Genomic DNA, 20,491 nt, shown 5'->3' with positions numbered 1-20,491 from the left:
GTAGGTACACCTGTATAGAAACACAGCACCATCTGTAGGTACACCTGTATATAAACACAGCACCATCTGTAGGTACACCTGTATATAAACACAGCACCATCTGTAGGTACACCTGTATAGAAACACTGCACCATCTGTAGGTACACCTGTATATAAACACAGCACCATCTGTAGGTACACCTGTATATAAACACAGCACCATCTGTAGGTACACCTGTATATAAACACAGCACCATCTGTAGGTACACCTGTATATAAACACAGCACCATCTGTAGGTACACCTGTATATAAACACAGCACCATCTGTAGGTACACCTGTATATAAACACTGCACCGTCTGTAGGTACACCTGTATATAAACACAGCACCGTCTGTAGGTACACCTGTATATAAACACAGCACCGTCTGTAGGTACACTTGTATATAAACACAGCACCGTCTGTAGGTACACCTGTATATAAACACAGCACTGTCTGTAGGTACACCTGTATATAAACACAGCACCGTCTGTAGGTACACCTGTATATAAACACAGCACTGTCTGTAGGTACACCTGTATATAAACACAGCACCGTCTGTAGGTACACCTGTATAGAAACACTGCACCATCTGTAGGTACACCTGTATATAAACACAGCACCATCTGTAGGTACACCTGTATATAAACACTGCACCATCTGTAGGTACACCTCATTTCATTCATTTTCATTTTCAAACCTTTATTTATACAGATAAAATCCCATGGAGATCATTGATCTCTTTTCCAAGGGAGACCTGCTCAAGTAGTTCCACATGAAACATAAAAGCATAAACAGAACAACAAAAGGACATCATATAGCATCATTTACATAATGATCCACATGAACAGGTACCAACAGCTTCCGATTGAGTAGCATCCAACCGAGCTTTAAAGACATTTAGTGGAACCAGATTGTTCAGTTTCCATTTAATGTGCAGACTGTTCCAAGACATCCAATCTCTGTCCTCCCAAAGCGAGAGCTGGGTCCGGGTCCTCGGCAGGAAGTCAGACCCAACCGGTGAGGGTTGGCCTCCGCCAGGGATGCGCTTTGTCACCAATCCTGTTTGTAATATACATGGCTCGGATTTCGAGGCGTAGTCGTGGGGGGGGGGTCTGCAGTTCGGTGGACTAAGGATTGCACCACTGCTTTCTGCAGATGATGTGGTTCTAATCGCTTCATCGGTCTGCGACCTTCAGCACTCACTGGATCGGTTCACCACCGAGTGTGAAGCGGCCGGGATGAGGATCAGCACCTCCAGATCTGAGGCCATGGTTCTCAGCAGGAAACCGATGTCCACTCCAAGTAGGGGATGAGTCCTTACCCCAAGTGAAGGAGTTCAAGTATCTCGGGGTCTTGTTCTCGAGTGAGGGAACAATGGAGCGTGAGATGGGCCGGAGAATCGGAGCAGCGGGAGCGGTACTGCAGTCGCTTTACCGCACCGTGTGACGAAAAGGGAGCTGAGCCAGAAGGCAAAGCTCTCTGTCTACCGGGCCATGTTCGTTCCTCCCCTCAGCTATGGTCATGAAGGATGGGTCATGACCGAAAGAACCAGATCGCGGATACAAGCGGCCGAGATGGGTTTTCTCCGCAGGGTGGCTGGTGTCTCCCTTAGGGATAAGGTGAGAAGTTCGGTCATCAGGGAGGGACTCGGAGTTGAGGTGGTTCGGGCACCGAGTTAGGATGCCACCTGGGCGCCTCCCTAGGGAGGTGTTCCAGGCACATCCAGCTGGGAAGAGACCAAGGGGTAGACCTAGGACCAGGTGGAGGGATTATATCTCTTCTGGCCTGGGAGCGCCTTGGGACCCCCCAGTCAGAGCTGGTTGATGTGGGGAAAAGAAAGTTTGGGGCTCTCTGCTGGAACTGCTACCCCAGCGACCCGACCACGGATAAGCGGGAGAAGATGGATGGATGGACTATTCCAAGACAGAGGAGCTGCACATCTCAAAGCTGTCTTCCCTAAGACAGTCCTAGCAGTTGGCACATTTTATAAAACCACAGCATGCGATCTCAGGCAGGAGCCACTTACAATTCTCCGTGAGATCAGGAGCAGATATAAGATGGAAGTTTCCCTAACATGGCTTTGTATATAAGATGTCCCAGTGACTGAGCCTCCGTACAGTTAGTGAAAGCAGACCAGCCCTTGCACACAGGGTACAGTGAAGGGTTAATGCTTTACAGTCTGTCACACATCTCAGAGCGCTGTGATACGCAGCATCTAACTGGACCAGGCAATGGGCCGGTGCATTCAGATAGACCAGATCCCCAGAGTCCAGCACAGGTCAAAGGTCACAGAGCCTCTTCCTGGCCTCCAGGAGAAGCAGGACGTGTTCCTGGAGAAGAACCCTAGCCTCACCCTCAGCTCCTCAGCAGGCTAGAGACCTGAGGTTTAGAAGAGAGACAATCATCAAGCCAGATACCCAGGTATTTGTAACAGGAACCACTTTGAGTACTTGTCCTTGCGTAGTTACAATATCTAAAACAGGCTCTGGGTCTGTTCAGCTTTAGAAAGAGCGTGACCTTGGTTTGATCCACATCTAGAAGAAGCGTTAGTTCAGAGAGCTGAGTCTGAGTAGTGTTAGAAACAGCCTGTAATGTAACACCAGCTCCTGACTGAGGGACCTGCACAGAACATTACAGTATCATCCGCATAATGTAAAGTAGCTTCATCCACATTATGTACCTACCTGTAGGTACACCTGTATATAAACACTGCACCATCTGTAGGTAAACCTTTTTCATTTCATTTCAAACCTTTATTTATCCAGATTGGTCCCATTGAGATCATAGATCTCTTTTCCAAGGGAGACCTGCAGCATACAGGTTCCACATGAAACATAAAACAATAAAGGACATTATACATTATATTTACAGGATACATAGTTATAGACATTTACAAGTGTCCATAGTATCAGCAAGCATTTCATTTAGCCTAGCTTTAAAAACATGCAGAGGAATGAGATTGCTCAGTTTCAATTCTTGCTGAAGATTGTTCCAGCAAGTGGAGCTGCACATAACAGCTGTCTCACCTGAGACAGTCCTTGCTCTTGGCACATCTAACAAGACTACAGCATGTGACCTCAGACAATAGCTGCTTGCAACTCTCTGTGTGATCAGAGAGCAGATATAAGGTGGTAGTTTACCCAACAAAGCTTTATAGATGAACGTGTACCAGTGACTGAGCCTCCGTACAGAGAGAGATGGTAAACCTGCCTTGGTATACAGTGTACAGTGATGAGTCAGCGCTTTACAGTGTGTGACACATCTCAGAGCGCTGTGATACGCAGCATCTAACTTGACCAGGCAATGGGCAGGTGCATTCATATAGACCAGATCCCCAGAGGCCAGCACAGGTCAAAGGTCACAGAGCCTCTTCCTGGCCTCCAGGAGGAGCAGGACGTGTTCCTGGAGAAGAACCCGAGCCTGACCCTCAGCTCCTCAGCAGGTTAGAGACCTGAGGTTTAAAAGAGACAATCATGAAGCCAGATACCCAGGTATTTGTAACAGGTAACCACTTTGAGTACTTGTCCTTGCATAGTAACAATATCCAAAGCAGTGTTTGTAGTCTGTTTAGCTTTAGAAAGAGCGTGACCTTGGTTTGATCCACATTAGAAGCAGCGTTAGTTCAGAGCGCTGAGTCTGAGTCGTGTTGGAAGCAGCCTGTGATGTAGCACCAGCTCCTGAATGAGGGACCTCACAGAACATCACGGGATCATCCGCATGATGTGAAGTAGCTTCATTCACATGTTCCCCTGAGCTGTTGATGTAGATGGAGAATAAAAGTGGGCCTGAAACAGAGCCTTGAGGAACACCATTAGTGATGTGTACCCACTCAGAAGACAGCCCATCAGAGTGAACACATGGACCTTTCAGAGAGGCAGTTCTCAGACCACCCACTGCACGGCTGGACCTGCCGACACTGAGCAGCCTCTGCTTCAGGATGAGATGATCCACGTGTCCAACGCTTTGGACAGGTCAACAAACAGAGCTGCTCAACTCTGCTTATCATCTAGATACTCTCCACATCGTTCACACGTTCATCGTGGCAGTGATGGTGCTGCGCTGCTCTCTGAAGCCTGACTGATGCTCAGACAGGAAGTCATAAGTTACATAGAAACTCCTTTACCTGTTCACTCACGAGGCGTTCAAGAGCCTGAGCCAGAACTGACCACTTAGAGACGGCCTATAGTTATTCAATAAGGTGGCCTCCCCTCCTTTCAGCAAAGGCAGGACATAAGCAGACTTCCACACTTTAGAGATTGTGTTCGTGCTGAGGGAGAGGTTACAAAGAGAAGTGAGAGGTGGAGCGATAACATCTGCTCTGTCTTTAAAGAGAAAGGCTCTACGTCGTCCGGGCCGGCCGGCTTCCTAGGATCTAACTTGGATAAAGCTTCATGAACAACATCAACAGGAAGAGGAGTCAAACTGAAAGGGTTTTCCAGACCACGTTGTTCAGAGTCACGGACTGGTGTTCACAGAAGCAGAGTTAGTGAAGGAATCAAGCAGAGAGCCGCAGGACACACAGTGCTCATTAAAGCAGCTGAGCATAGAGCCCTGTCCGACAGAGAGCAGGTGCTGAGGTGAGGCACGGAGGAGCTCAGTAAAGCAGCTGAGCATAGAGCCCTGTCCGACAGAGAGCAGAGGCTGAGGTGAGGCACGGAGGAGCTCATTAAAGCAGCTGAGCATAGAGCCCTGTCCGACAGAGAGCAGAGGCTGAGGTGAGGCACGGAGGAGCTCAGTAAAGCAGCTGAGCATAGAGCCCTGTCCGACAGAGAGCAGAGGCTGAGGTGAGGCACGGAGGAGCTCAGTAAAGCAGCTGAGCATAGAGCCCTGTCCGACAGAGAGCAGAGGCTGAGGTGAGGCACGGAGGAGCTCATTAAAGCAGCTGAGCATAGAGCCCTGTCCGACAGAGAGCAGAGGCTGAGGTGAGGCACGGAGGAGCTCAGTAAGGCAGCTGAGCATAGAGCCCTGTCCGACAGAGAGCAGAGGCTGAGGTGAGGCACGGAGGAGCTCATTAAAGCAGCTGAGCATAGAGCCCTGTCCGACAGAGAGCAGAGGCTGAGGTGAGGCACGGAGGAGCTCAGTAAAGCAGCTGAGCATAGAGCCCTGTCCGACAGAGAGCAGGTGCTGAGGTGAGGCACGGAGGAGCTCATTAAAGCAGCTGAGCATAGAGCCCTGTCCGACAGAGAGCAGGTGCTGAGGTGAGGCACGGAGGAGCTCATTAAAGCAGCTGAGCATAGAGCCCTGTCCGACAGAGAGCTGAGGTGAGGCACGGAGGAGCTCATTAAAGCAGCTGAGCATAGAGCCCTGTCCGACAGAGAGCAGAGGCTGAGGTGAGGCACGGAGGAGCTCATTAAAGCAGCTGAGCATAGAGCCCTGTCCGACAGAGAGCAGGTGCTGAGGTGAGGCACGGAGGAGCTCATTAAAGCAGCTGAGCATAGAGCTCTGTCCGACAGAGAGGTGCTGAGGTGAGGCACGGAGGAGCTCATTAAAGCAGCTGAGCATAGAGCCCTGTCCGACAGAGAGCAGGTGCTGTGGTGAGGCACGGAGGAGCTCATTAAAGCAGCTGAGCATAGAGCCCTGTCCGACAGAGAGCAGAGGCTGAGGTGAGGCACGGAGGAGCTCATTAAAGCAGCGGAGCATAGAGCCCTGTCCGACAGAGAGCAGAGGCTGTGGTGAGGCACGGAGGAGCTCATTAAAGCAGCTGAGCATAGAGCCCTGTCCGACAGAGAGGTGCTGAGGTGAGGCACGTAGGAGCTCATTAAAGCAGCTGAGCATAGAGCCCTGTCCGACAGAGAGCAGAGGCTGAGGTGAGGCACGGAGGAGCTCACTAAAGCAGCTGAGCATAGAGCCCTGTCCGACAGAGAGGTGCTGAGGTGAGGCACGGAGGAGCTCATTAAAGCAGCTGAGCATAGAGCCCTGTCCGACAGAGAGCAGGTGCTGAGGTGAGGCACGGAGGAGCTCATTAAAGCAGCTGAGCATAGAGCCCTGTCCGACAGAGAGCAGGTGCTGAGGTGAGGCACGGAGGAGCTCATTAAAGCAGCTGAGCATAGAGCCCTGTCCGACAGAGAGCAGAGGCTGAGGTGAGGCACGGAGGAGCTCATCACGGATCTCACCGTGGAGATCGATTTGATGGCTTTCCAGAATGTTCCAGGATTATTCAGGTTCTTTGTGGAAACTGACAGATAGAACTTAGATTTAGCACTTTTGACATTTGAAATTAAGCTATTCCTCAGCTGCCTGAACGCAGCCACTCTACCTCTGAGCCTGGCCTCCTAGCCTTTGCCCAGGCCTTGCTTCTCTCATGAAGGACACTGGACAGCTCAGCAGGAACCAGGCCTTGTTTCTCTCATGAAGGAGACTGGACAGCTCAGCAGAGAACCAAGGAGTGTCTCGTCCCTTCACTCTGAATGTACGCAGGGTGCATGTCTATCAATGATCTCCATAAAACCACGATACAAATAAGACCATGCGGTTTCTACATCAGCACACAGATCCATTTACCCCAATCAAACCCAAACAGATCATGAACAAAACCCTGCTCCACAAAATGTTTTATGTCTCTCTTGATGAGGATGCGAGGTTTAACCTTTTGGACCTGAGTGTCCCTGATTGTGGCTACAGCTCAGTGATCGCTCAGATCATTCTCTAATACTCCCACAGAAGAGTATTTATGGGGAGCATTAGTTAGGATGAGATCAATTAAGCCCCTGTCACACTGTCCCCAAATTGACACCCGATGGACACACGAATATGGAATTGTGAATTTCGCACGAAGATGGCCCCGAACCACACGAAGGCAACATTTACATTACATTTAAGAAATACAACTGCAATGAAAGTACCAAAAACAATTATGTTACAGTACTATGATATTTTCAGACTTTGTTCTTTACTTTATCCGTCTTTATATGTAGAAAATATTACGTTTTCTCCGTAATGTTGTTTCCATAGCAACAACAACTTCCTGTCAACTCTCCTTCAAAATAATATATTATATCCTTTTTAGTTTCACAGAACACAAATTGGGTTATTTAGATAATATGTTTACATGATTTTGTTGTGCAATAAAACAACCCGATGGACACACGATAACGGAAATGTTCAAATTCGGCTGTGATCGTAGCAACATCGGGCCATTCGTGAGAGCATCTCAAGCCATCGTGTGACCGCTGGTGGAGTTTCTCAGGCTCCGGCAGCAACTTCGTGAGCGGTGGCAAAATCTTTGGCATGCCAAAAGATTGCCGAAGGACCTTGCGAAGGTTCATTTTCGTGTTGAATTCGTGTGTCAATTTTGCCTTTCGTAAGGCCATCGTGAGGGCATCTTGTTATCCTCGGTGCCATCGGGCATTCGCCCCGATCAGAGTGAGGGTGAATGCACCGATGATAACACGAAGATGACACGATTTGACAAGATGCCCTCACGAGTGCCTTACGAAGTTGCCGCTCACAAAGTTGCTGCCGGGGCCTGAGAAACTCCACCGGCGGTCACACGATGGCTTAGATGCCCTCACGAATGGCCCGATGTTGCTACGATCACAGCCGAATTTGAACATTTCCTTTATCGTGTGTCCATCGGGTGTCAATTTCGGGACAGTGTGACAGGGGCTTTAGGGAGCATTTATTAGGGACTTGATGTTAGGGCGAGTCGGACTGTCCACAGTCTGAGTAACATTCAGAGAGATACAAAGGTTTTTAAATCCTCTGACTCTGCAGTTAACCAGTCCCAGTTCAAACCTCCAAGCAGCACTATGTCCTTGGAGTCTAGTTGTGATAAAAGATTAGCTAGTGAAGACAAGGAGTCTTTGCCAGCTGAGGGGGGTCTGTAGCGTCCCAACACCATGACCTTTGACCCTTTGCCACTTCTATATTTAAGGCTAAAAATTCAAATTGCTTACTGATGGATTTGGAAACTAATGTGGTTACACTGAACTTATTCTGAACATAAATGGCAACGCCACCACCTTCATTAGGCCGGTCGGTACGACACACATTAAAACCATTTAAGGCGACGTCAGAGGCCAGAATAGACTTGTTTAGCCATGTTTCAGATAAAACAATGACGTCAGCATCAGTCGAGCCCAGATACGGACAACATCTAGTTTACCTGACAGACTGCGCACTTTCAAGTGGATGAAACCCAACCCAGACCTAGCTTTAAAATCAGCAGGAGTAGCGATCTGACTATTACTACTGGGCGGACCAGGGTTAGGTTGGACATTTCCTGACAGTAATAACAACAACAAAAACAGACACCTTTTCCTCTTAACCGACACACATACACCGTCATCTACTTTAGAAACAACGGAGAAGTCTGCGAGAGTGTGATTAGAGCTCAAGAAGCAGTCCTGAAGAACCATCATCGCAGGAAAACAAAAAAGACTAACATATTTTGTCGAGCAGATTGTCTGTGACAAGGCAACCGGTAATTGTTTGAGCAACACATCCGAACCTTTGCAGGGATGCCCACTGCGGGTGGCAGAACAGACCTGAATCCAGTAGACTCCTCAGAATGACCAGAGATCTTCTCATCGTCCAAAACAGCTAACAGGCACAGCAGAATCCCGATATGGGCCATTCTCCCAGACCAGCACACAGTATCCGCGATGTTCCTGGAGCAAATCAGCACAGCAGCAAAGGACAGGCAAAAACAGCAGCATGGAAGTGCTCCGGTCCCTCCGTGGTATCCCCGGGGTGAAATCAGGCCTCTGCAACAGCAGAACCAGGACAGGTGAAAGCAGGCCTCTGCAACAGCAGAACCAGGACAGGTGGAAGCAGGCCTCTGCAACAGCAGAACCAGGACAGGTGAAAGCAGGCCTCTGCAACAGCAGAACCAGGACAGGTGAAAGCAGGCCTCTGCAACAGCAGAACCAGGACAGGTGAAATCAGGCCTCTGCAACAGCAGAACCAGGACAGGTGAAAGCAGGCCTCTGCAACAGCAGAACCAGGACAGGTGAAATCAGGCCTCTGCAACAGCAGAACCAGGACAGGTGGAAAGCAGGCCACAACCGTGGTAAAATCCTCCTCCGCACAGCAGCACAAGCCCGGTGGAAGCAGGCCAAGCCCGAAGCGTGGATCCACTCCGTCTCTCCGCGACGACTCCGGTGGTAAAAACCTCTCCAGTACAGCCGTACTCTACAGGTGGGAGCAGGCCTCCGCAGATCGCAGATCGCAGGCAGCAAACAGGTGGAGCCGATCCGTCTCTTCGGGACGAGCAGGCCTCCGTAGATCGCAGATCGCATGCAGCAACAGCTGGAGCCGCTCCGTCTCTTCGCTACGTCTCTTCGCTCCGTCTCCGGGGGGAAAACACCTCAGTACAGCCGTACTCTACAGGTGGGAGTAGGCCTCCGCAGATCGCAGATAACTAAAACTACTACTTGTATAAGCAGGGATGGCTAAATGTTTGTAAGCAGGGGAGCTAGATGCTAACAGATGCTAGATGCTAACAGGTAGTGGTAGCCTGTAAAAATTGTGACTGCCTCACGCAAGTGCACGTGAGTTTGAGTGACACCTGTCAACACTGCACCATCTCTAGGTACACCTGTATATAAACACAGTACCTGCTGATGTTCACCTGGCTTTGTTTGTAGTGGACCACGTGCTGGTGGAGCCAGGAACTAGTTTACTGACGGCCTTCCAGCAGTGGAGGGATATGGCGGAACAGAAGGCGTGCTGCGACTTCTCCGCTCACCTGGACATCACCCGCTGGCACAACGGGCTGACCGAGGAGGTGGAGGCGCTCGTCAAGGACCAAGGTCAGATTAACTTTCATACCTGTAGAGAGACACTTCCTGCAGACACCTGAGGTCCCCATCATACCTGTAGAGACACCTGAGGTCCCCATCATACCTGTAGAGACACCCGAGGTCCCCATCATACCTGTAGAGACACCCGAGGTCCCCATCATACCTGTAGAGACACCCGAGGTCCCCATCATACCTGTAGAGACACCCGAGGTCGCCATCATACCTGTAGAGACACCTGAGGTACCCATCATACCTGTAGAGACACCTGAGGTCCCCATCATACCTGTAGAGACACCTGAGGTCCCCATCATACCTGTAGAGACACCCGAGGTCCCCATCATACCTGTAGAGACACCCGAGGTCACCATCATACCTGTAGAGACACCCGAGGTCCCCATCATACCTGTAGAGACACCCGAGGTCCCCGTCATACCTGTAGAGACACCCGAGGTCCTCATCATACCTGTAGAGACAACTGAGGTCCCCATCATACCTGTAGAGACACCCGAGGTCCCCGTCATACCTGTAGAGACACCCGAGGTCCCCGTCATACCTGTAGAGACACCCGAGGTCCCCATCATACCTGTAGAGACACCCGAGGTCCCCGTCATACCTGTAGAGACACCCGAGGTCCCCATCATACCTGTAGAGACACCCGAGGTCCCCATCATACCTGTAGAGACACCCGAGGTCCCCGTCATACCTGTAGAGACACCCGAGGTCCCCATCATACCTGTAGAGACACCCGAGGTCCCCATCATACCTGTAGAGACACCCGAGGTCCCCGTCATACCTGTAGAGACACCCGAGGTCCCCATCATACCTGTAGAGTAGGGCTGTGCATCTTCACTGGTCTCACGATTCGATTCAATTACGATTATCCTGTCAACGATTCGATTCGGTTCGATATCCCGGTGCATCCCGGTGCATCACGATTCATACCAATGCGTTGCATCCTCAATTTTCTATATTACTGCACATGGCTTATTTTTCATCAATGCATAGCCTACATGCAGTAAATACATATGAACTCTCTTTTTATTATTTAGAAAGTGCTTCAGAAATCAATAACATAAATGTCTTGACATTAATTTATAAACCAAAATAAATGAATTGTATAGGTCTAGCCTCCATGTGTGAAGTTGTTCCATCCTCAAAAACAAAAAGCTAATGCTTCTGCAGTCTAGCTGCAGCTTCTAGCAACGGCCTTCTGTTAAAGGACACTGAATGTCCTGAATGTGGCACCACACACAGGACTTGAGTCTGAACACAGCAGACACCAGGAGTATTTACAACAGCATATACAAACATAAATACTGCATGTGGGTGCACACTCACATTCTCTGTTTTACTGTTACATAAATCCCATGAATGTATGAGATTAAATTAGCTTCATTATATCTCAGTGATTAAGTGAATAATAAAGTTTATATCGGGTCACTATCAGCATGTCACTCATTATTTTCAGGGAGGGGGCGGGGCTTGGAGGAACAGAGAGGAGACGGTGATCGCGGAAGCTTTTTTCCTCCTGCCTTCACAAACTTTACACACGTAAATATCGTCTGAAAATTGCTAGAGGACATTCATACTCTGCAATCCAAGACTTAATTAAATCCACCAAAAACCTGACATGATTGTAACTTTTACAACTTTTGAAAAACATAAATCCCTGTCACACTCCATGTCGCTGCAGCTCAGAGACACATGGACCCTGTGTCTCTGAGCCGCAGCGACACGGAGTGATTGAGAGCGGGTCATTCTGCTGTTGGTTCTGGACTGGTGTTCTTGTGTTGGTGGATAAAGCAGACTGCTCCGTGTTGCTGTGCCTCTGTCACGTCTGTTCCCTGATCTCTGCGTCACCGACCGATTTGATATTAAAGTGACAGAAAAAACGTTATAGTAAAGCCGCGGCCGGGGAAATCAGGAAGCAATGTTACTACTCTATAACCGATTATCTTCCGTCACTGCATCGAGACCGAATCGTCCACGTCCGCATCGCAATGCATCGTAGAAACGATTATTTTCAACACCCCTACTGTAGAGACACCCAAGGTCCCCGTCATACCTGTAGAGACACCCGAGGTCCCCGTCATACCTGTAGAGACACCCGAGGTCCCCATCATACCTGTAGAGACACCCGAGGTCCCCGTCATACCTGTAGAGACACCCGAGGTCCCCATCATACCTGTAGAGACACCTGAGGTCCCCGTCATACCTGTAGAGACACCCGAGGTCCCCATCATACCTGTAGAGACACCCGAGGTCCCCATCATACCTGTAGAGACACCCGAGGTCCACGTCATACCTGTAGAGACACCTGAGGTCCCCATCATACCTGTAGAGACACCTGAGGTCCCCGTCATACCTGTAGAGACACCCGAGGTCCCCGTCATACCTGTAGAGACACCCGAGGTCCCCGTCATACCTGTAGAGACATCCGAGGTCCCCATCATACCTGTAGAGACACCCGAGGTCCCCGTCATACCTGTAGAGACATCCGAGGTCCCCATCATACCTGTAGAGACATCCGAGGTCCCCATCATACCTGTAGAGACACCCGAGGTCCCCGTCATACCTGTAGAGACACCCGAGGTCCCCATCATACCTGTAGAGACACCCGAGGTCCCCATAATAATATAGACACAGGTCTGACAGAGCATAGAATAGTCTGCCAGAGTGTGCGCAGTACAATGTGATAGCAGAGGTTATATAGAAAAAGAGTGGGAATGTTATAACTCTTGTGTTCACACGGTCACATTGTTATTAGACATCTTCTGGCCTTGAGCTGGAGATAGCATAACGGTTCTCAGAGTAGGGAAGTTCTGGTGTGACTTTGTGTGAGTCTCCCAGTAGCCAAAGCAGCTGTGGCCTTGAAGCGCCTGGGAATAAACCCAAAGGAGAGTAGAAAAGAAGAAGAAAGCACATCTCAGGAAATGAGATGCATTTGGTTTAAGTATATAAGGATATAATAAAAATGTCCACTACACTCCCCTGGTGCTTTCTCATTGCCGTTGTATGATGAGACCAGCGAGCCTAAATATCATACGTGAAATAAGTTATTTAGAGACTATGGATGGCGAGGATAAATGTAATAAAGGGATGTACAAACATTACATTGGTGTCATACAGTGAGATGATGCAGGCATGCGCTGAGGGCCCGCGCTCCAGCCAGTTTCTGTGGGGTGACGCATTCTGAGGTGAGGCAGAGCTCATCTGAGCCTCACCTCACCCCACAGTAACTGGCTGGAGCGTGCTCACAAAATAAGTGCCCGCGCTCCAGCCAGTTTCTGTGGGGTGACGTGAGGCAGAGCTCGTCCCGCCTCTCTTCTCATCGCTCCCATGTAGTCGTAGCGGAGCTCGGCAAATTTGCCGATTTTGACTATAAAAAGCGATTGGAATCAAACAGAAATCACATTTACAACACAGATCAGTGGAGACATTTTATTATTATTATTTAGTTTTTCTTTAGTTGTTTTCCCGTGTCACCTGACTGCACGTCGCTGCTGTAGGTCCCTGGACAGGTGTAGGACACCTGAGGTCCCCATCATACCTTAAAGCCCGTGTCACACTGTCCCGAAATTCACACCCGATGGACACACGAATATGGAATTGTGAATTTCGCACGAAGATGGCCCCGAACCACACACAAAGGCAACATTTACATTACATTTAAGACATACAACTGCAACGAAAGTAACAAAAACAATTATGTTAAAGTACTATAATACTGTACTGATATTTTCAGACTTTGTTCTTTACTTTCTCAGTCTTTATATGTAGAAGATATTAAGTTTTCTCCGTAATATTGCCTTCAAAATAATGTATTATATCCTTTTTAGTTTCACAGAACACAAATTGGGTTATTTACATAATATGTTTACATGATTTTGTTGTGCAATAAAACAACCCGATGGACACACGATAAAGGAAATATTCAAATTCGGCTGTGATCGTAGCAACATCGGGCCATTTGTGACTGAGGGCATCTTAAGCCATCGTGTGACCACCGGTGGAGTTTCTCAGGCTCCGGCAGCAACTTCGTGAGCAGTGGCAAAATCTTTGACTTGCCAAAAGATTGCCGAAGGACCTTGCGAAGGTTCATTTTCGTGTTGAATTTGTGTGTCAATTTTGCCTTTCGTAAGGCCATTGTGAGGGCATCTTGTTATCCTCGGTGCCATCGGGCATTCGCCCCGATCAGAGTGAGGGCGAATGCCCGATGGCACCGATGATAACACGAAGATGACTCGATTTGACAAGATGCCCTCACGAGTGCCTTACGAAGTTGCCGCTCACGAAGTTGCTGCCGGAGCCTGAGAAACTCCACCGGCGGTCACACGATGGCTTAGATGCCCTCACGAATGGCCCGATGTTGCTACGATCACAGCCGAATTTGAACATTTCCTTTATCGTGTGTCCATCGGGTGTCAATTTCGGAACAGTGTGACACGGGCTTTAGAGAGAGACTTCCTGCTGAGTCACGTGACCTCAGGTTTCTCTGCAGGAAGGTGAGACACCTGAATCTCAGATTTACTAAAAGGTAAATACCTCTGTTTCAGGTGTGAACTCCTTCCTGTTCTTCATGTCCTACAAAGATAGATACCAGAGCTCCGACTCACAGGTGAGCCACGCTCAGATCACTTCAGTAAACAATATCTTTAATGAAATATAAACCATGTTAGTATTCTGCCTGAATCCACTTCCTGTCTCCTGCTCTCAGCTCTACGAGGCGTTCGGGGTCCTCCGGGATCTCGGAGCCATCGCTCAGGTGCACGCTGAGAACGGAGACATCATAGAGGAGGTAATCACAACGGAAAGTAAAGGGGAATCAAGGGAAGGGAAGTAAAGGGAAGAAAGGGAAGGGAGGTAAAGTAAAAGGAAGTAAAGTCATTTTTCCATAATCAGGAGCAGAAGAAGCTGCTCTGTCTCGGCATTACCGGACCTGAAGGACACGTTTTATCTCACCCTGAGGAGGTACCAATGCCGTTAACACACCTGTATAACACTTATATAACACCTGTAACACACCTGTTATTAAAGCTCCATCACACCTGTCATTACTCCTGTAAGACACCTGTATATATTATGGTCCTCAGGTGGAGACGGAGGCGGTTTACCGGGCCATCACCATCGCCAAACAGGCCAACTGCCCGCTGTACGTTACCAAGGTGATGAGCAAGTCCGCCGCTGACATCATCGCCAAGGCCAGGAAGAAAGGTGAGGTCATCGTGAGATTTACCTGTATATTAAAAGAAATATTTAAAGATACATGACCCCCCCCTCAGCTCCGGGTCCCTTCACTGCAATAAGGTTTTCCTGTTTCTGTCCTCAGGTATGGTGGTCTACGGGGAGCCAATCACAGCCGGCCTGGCCACTGACGGCTCTCACTATTGGTCCAAAGACTGGGCCACTGCTGCTGCCTTCGTCATGAGCCCCCCCCTCAACCCAGACCCCTCAACGCCTCAGAGCCTGGTTTCTCTGTTAGCATGGTTAGTACGTGTTAGCATGGTTAGCTCATGTTAGCTTGGTTAGCTCCTATTAGCATTGTTAGAACATGTTAGCATGGTTAGCAGCGGTTAGCATGGTTAGAACCTGTTAGCATAGTTAGTACCTGTTAGCACCTGACCTCCCTGTTAGCATTAGTATCTGACCTTCCCGTTAGCATTAGTACCTGACCTCCCTGTTAGCATTAGTACCTGCCTGTTAGCATGGTTGCTAAGCTGTCGTCATGGTTGCAGTGGAGACCTCCAGGTGACGTCCAGCGCTCAGGCCAGCTTCTCTACGGCTCAGAAGGCCGTGGGTAAAGACGACTTCACGCTGATCCCTGAAGGCGCCAGCGGCATCGAGGAGAGGCTGTCGGTCGTCTGGGACCGCGGCGTGGTGAGGGACCTCTGAAGGTCACACATAGTCATCTATAACAGGAAGATCTAACGTTATACATATATAGAGTGTCTACCAATGTTCCCCTCTGGACTAATAGGAGACATTGTGCTGTGTGTAGAAGATAAAGTGTGTAGAATAAAGTGTATATAAAGTGTGTCAGCCAAACGACTCGCTGCACCCGCACTGCGAGGGGGACCCAAGTTCCCATCAGCAGGAACACGTGGGTTTGCTATCCTGGCTCCAAAATGGTGGAATGAGCTCCCATTGACATCAGGACAGCAGAAAGCTCACACACCTTCCAGACTGAAAACTCTTATATAACTTATATACTAACAAAGGACTGGCTTGATGTTTTGGCTCTATGAAACCTGATGTACTTACAGTGGGGCAAAAAACTATTTAGTCAGCCACCAATTGTGCAAGTTCTCCCACTTAAAAAGATGAGAGAGGCCTGTAATGTTCATCCTAGGTACACTTCAACTATGAGAGACGGAATGGGGGAAAGAATCCAGGAAATCACATTTGTAGGATTTGTAATGAATGAATTGGTAAATTCCTTGGTAAAATAAGTATTTGGTCACCTACAAACAAACAAGATGTCTGGCTCTCACAGACCTGTAACTTCTTCTTTAAGAGCCTCCTCTGTCCTCCACTCGTTAACTGTATTAATGGCGCCTGTTTGAACTCGTTATCAGTATAAAAGACACCTGTCCACAACCTCAAACAGTCACACTCCAAACTCCACTATGGCCAAGACCAGAGAGCTGTCAAAGGACACCAGAAACAAAATGGTAGACCTGCACCAGGCTGGGAAGACTGCATCTGCAATAGGTAAGCAGCTCGGTGTGAAGAAATCAACTGTGGGAGCAATTATTAGAAAATGGAAGACATACAAGACCACTGATAATCTCCCTCGATCTGGGGCTCCACGCAAGATCTCACTCCGTGGGGTCAAAGTGATCACAAGACCGGTGAGCAAAGATCCAGAACCACACTGGGGGACCGAGTCCATGACCTGCAGAGAGCTGGGACCAGAGTAACAAAGGCTACCATCAGTAACACACTACGCCGCCAGGGACTCAAACCCTGCAGTGCCAGACGTGTCCCCCTGCTTAAGCCAGGACATGTCCAGGCCCGTCTGAAGTCTGCTAGAGAGCATTTAGATGATCCAGAAGAGGATTGGGAGAATGTCAGATGGTCAGATGAAACCACAATAGAACTTTTTGGTAAAAACTCAACTGGACGTGTTTGGAGGAGAAAGAATGCTGAGTCCAAAGAACACCTACAGTGAAACATGGGGCTGGGACCATCAGGCTGTGGGGCTGGGACCATCAGGCTGTGGGGCTTTCTGCAGAGGGACCAGGGCGACTGATCCGTGTAAAGGAAAGAATGAATGGGGCCATGTATCGTGAGATTTTGAGTGACAACCTCCTTCCATCAGCAAGGGCATTGAAGATGAAACGTGGCTGGGTCTTCCAGCATGACAATGATCCCAAACACACTGCCCGGGCAACGAAGGAGTGGCTTCGTAAGAAGCATGTCAAGGTCCTGGAGTGGCCTAGCCAGTCTCCAGATCTCAACCCCATAGAAAATCTTTGGAGGGAGTTGAAAGTCCGTGTTGCCCAGCGACAGCCCCAAAGCATCCCTGCTCTAGAGTCTAGAGGAGATCTGCATGGAGGAATGGGCCAACGTACCAGCAACAGTGAACACCTCGTGAAGACTACAGAACACCTTTGACCTCTGTCATTGCCAACAAAGGGTATATAACAAAGTATTGAGATGAACTTTTGTTATTGACCAAATACTTATTTTCCACCATCATTTGCAAATAAATTCTTTAAAAATCCTACAAAGTGATTTTCTGGATTCTTTCCCCCCGTTCTGTCTCTCAAGTTGAAGTGTACCAGGAGGAACATCACAGGCCTCTCATCTTCTGAAGTGGGAGAACCTGCACAGTTGGTGGCTGACTAAATACTTTTTTGCCCCACTGTATATGATTCTGTTTTCTTCAAGTTTGTATCTTCTTGGTCGAATGCACTTACTGTAAGTCGCTTTGGATAAAAGCGTCAGCTAAATGTAATATAATGTAATGTGTAGTACATAAAGTGTGTATCTCTGCAGTGTTCGGGGAAGATGGATGAGAACGAGTTTGTTGCAGTGACAAGCACCAACGCCGCCAAGCTGTTCAACATGTACCCCCGCAAAGGTAACCATGACAACAGCAGGCTGAGTAATCTATACTCAGAGAAATACAAATGACACTCAGACATGAGTAATGGGTCATATTGTGTTTAGGGAGGATCGCTGTGGGCTCGGACGCTGACCTCGTCGTCTGGAACCCTAAAGAGAGCCGGACCATTTCTGCAAAGACTCACAACCTGGTAACTCTTAATCATCAGTGTTACCTCCTCTTCATCATCAGTGTTACATCCTCTTCATCATCAGTGTTACCTCCTCTTCCTCCCCACAGAGTCTGGAGGTGAACATTCTGGAGGGTCTAGAGTTCCGGGGCGTTCCATCTGTTGTAATCTGCGGGGGTCGGGTGGTTCTTCAGGACGGGAAGCTGAACGTGAGTGAAGGATCTGGACGGTTCGTAAACAGGAAGGCGTTCCCTGACACCGTGTACAAGAGGATCAGAGCCCGCAGCAAGGTGACCTAACCAACCATAACCTGGGTTAACTCGCTACATTACATTACATTGCATTTAGCTGACGCTTTTATCCAAAGCGACTTACAATAAGTGCGTTCGACCAACAAAATACAACCTTGAAGAAAACAGAATCATAAAGTACATCAGGTTTCATAGAGCCAAACATTTCAAGTGCTACTCAACTGGCTTTAGATAAGCCAGTCCTTTATTAGTATATAAGTGCTTTGTTAGCAGTTCTATCCTCGAGGTGGAGTCGAAGGAGATGAGTTTCAGTCTGGAAGGTGTGTGAGCTTTCTGCTGTCCTGATGTCAATGGGAGCTCATTCCACCATCTTGGAGCCAGGACAGCAAACCCACGTGTTCCTGCTGATGGAACTTGGGTCCCCCTCGCAGCGAGGGTGCAGCGAGTCGTCTGGCTGATGCAGAGCGGAGTGCACGTGCTGGGGTGCACGGTTTAACCATGTCCTGGATGTAGGAAGGGCCAGATCCATTCGCAGCATGGGACGCAAGCACCAGGGTCTTGAAGTGGATTCTAGCAGTTACCGGAAGCCAGTGGAGGGAGCGGAGGAGCGGCGTGGTGTGGAACATTCAGGAAGGTTGAAGACCAGACGAGCCGCTGCATTCTGGATGAGCTGCAGAGGTCAGATGGTGCACATGCAGGCAGACCAGCAGGAGGGGGCTGCAGTAGTCTAGTGAGGGGACGAGAGCCTGGACCAGAACCTGCTCTCTGGGTCAGCTGGGGACGCGTCCTCCTGATGCTGGAGAGCGTGTATCTGCAGCAGCGGGTTGGAGCAGCGATGTTTGCAGTGAAGGACAGGTTGTTATCTAGGGTCCCACCCAGAGTCCTTGCAGTCTGAGTCGGGGAAACAACAGAGGGGCCGATGTTGATAGTTAGGTCAAGAGTGGGACGATCTTTTACCTACAGGTGAACTAGTTACATTCATTTTTTTTCATTTCAAACCTTTATTTATCCAGATTGGTCCCATTGAGATCATAGATCTCTTTTTCAAGGGAGACCTGCAGCATATAGGTTCCACATGAAACATAAAACAATAAAGGACATTATACATTATATTTACAGGATACATAGTTATAGACATTTACAAGTGCCCATTGTATCAGCAAGCATTTCATTTAGCCTAGCTTTAAAAACATGCAGAGGAATGAGATGCTCAGTTTCAATTCTTGCTGAAGATTGTTCCAGCAAGTGGAGCTGCACATAACAGCTGTCTCACCTCAGACAGTCCTTGCTCTCGGCACATCTAACAAGACTACATCATGTGACCTCAGACAATAGCTGCTTGCAACTCTCTGTGTTATCAGAGAGCAGATATAATACGGGAGTTTACCCAACAAAGCTTTATAAATAAAAGTGTACCAGTGACTGAGCCTCCGTACAGAGAGTGATGGTAAACCTGCCTTGGCGTACAGGGTACAGTGATGAGTCAGCGCTTTACAATTTGTGACAAATCTCAGAGCACTGTGATACGCAGCATCCAATTTGATCAGGTAATGGGCAGGTGCATTCATATAGACCAGATCACCAGAGTCCAGCACAGGTCAAAGGTCACAGAGCCTTTTCCTGGCCTCAAGCGAGAAACAGGACTTGTTTCTGAAAAGAAACCTAGCCTAACCCTCAGTTTTTTAAGCAGGTTATTGACCTGAAGTTTAAAAGAGAGATTACCTAAATGTTAACTAGTTACATTACATACAGGTTAACTAGTTACATTACCTACAGGTGAACTAGTTACATTACCTACAGGTTAACTAGTTACATTACCTACAGGTGAACTAGTTACATTACCTACAGGTGAACTAGTTACATTACATACAGGTTAACTAGTTACATTACCTACAGGTTAACTAGTTACATTACCTACAGGTGAACTAGTTACATTACCTACAGGTGAACTAGTTACATTACCTACAGGTGAACTAGTTACATTACCTACAGGTGAACTAGTTACATTACCTACAGGTTAACTAGTTACATTACCTACAGGTTAACTAGTTACATTACATACAGGTTAACTAGTTACATTACCTACAGGTGAACTAGTTACATTACCTACTGGTTAACTAGTTACATTACCTACAGGTGAACTAGTTACATTACATACAGGTTAACTAGTTACATTACCTACAGGTGAACTAGTTACATTACCTACAGGTTAACTAGTTACATTACCTACAGGTTA

General features: G+C 48.4%; 1 protein-coding gene across 1 annotated transcript in view; it reads left to right on the top strand.

Annotated features, from left to right (window-relative positions):
• The window catches only part of LOC117444815 (dihydropyrimidinase-related protein 2-like), a 34,770-nt gene extending 16,467 nt beyond the window's left edge, over positions 1-18,303 (top strand). The window contains exons 4-13 of the mRNA XM_071202785.1: positions 9,609-9,773; positions 14,321-14,382; positions 14,482-14,562; positions 14,667-14,735; positions 14,858-14,978; positions 15,094-15,250; positions 15,500-15,641; positions 17,766-17,850; positions 17,940-18,025; positions 18,115-18,303. Coding sequence (XP_071058886.1) covers positions 9,609-9,773; positions 14,321-14,382; positions 14,482-14,562; positions 14,667-14,735; positions 14,858-14,978; positions 15,094-15,250; positions 15,500-15,641; positions 17,766-17,850; positions 17,940-18,025; positions 18,115-18,303 — 1,157 coding nt within the window. The remainder of the gene's footprint in view (positions 1-9,608; positions 9,774-14,320; positions 14,383-14,481; positions 14,563-14,666; positions 14,736-14,857; positions 14,979-15,093; positions 15,251-15,499; positions 15,642-17,765; positions 17,851-17,939; positions 18,026-18,114) is intronic.
• Positions 18,304-20,491: the final 2,188 nt, after the last annotated feature.

The sequence above is a fragment of the Pseudochaenichthys georgianus genome, unplaced genomic scaffold (genome assembly GCF_902827115.2).
Source record: "Pseudochaenichthys georgianus unplaced genomic scaffold, fPseGeo1.2 scaffold_934_arrow_ctg1, whole genome shotgun sequence".
NCBI classification, from domain to species: Eukaryota; Metazoa; Chordata; class Actinopteri; order Perciformes; family Channichthyidae; genus Pseudochaenichthys; species Pseudochaenichthys georgianus.
The sequence above is the reverse complement of the archived record's forward strand: the minus strand, read 5'-3'. Positions and strand labels throughout refer to the sequence as shown.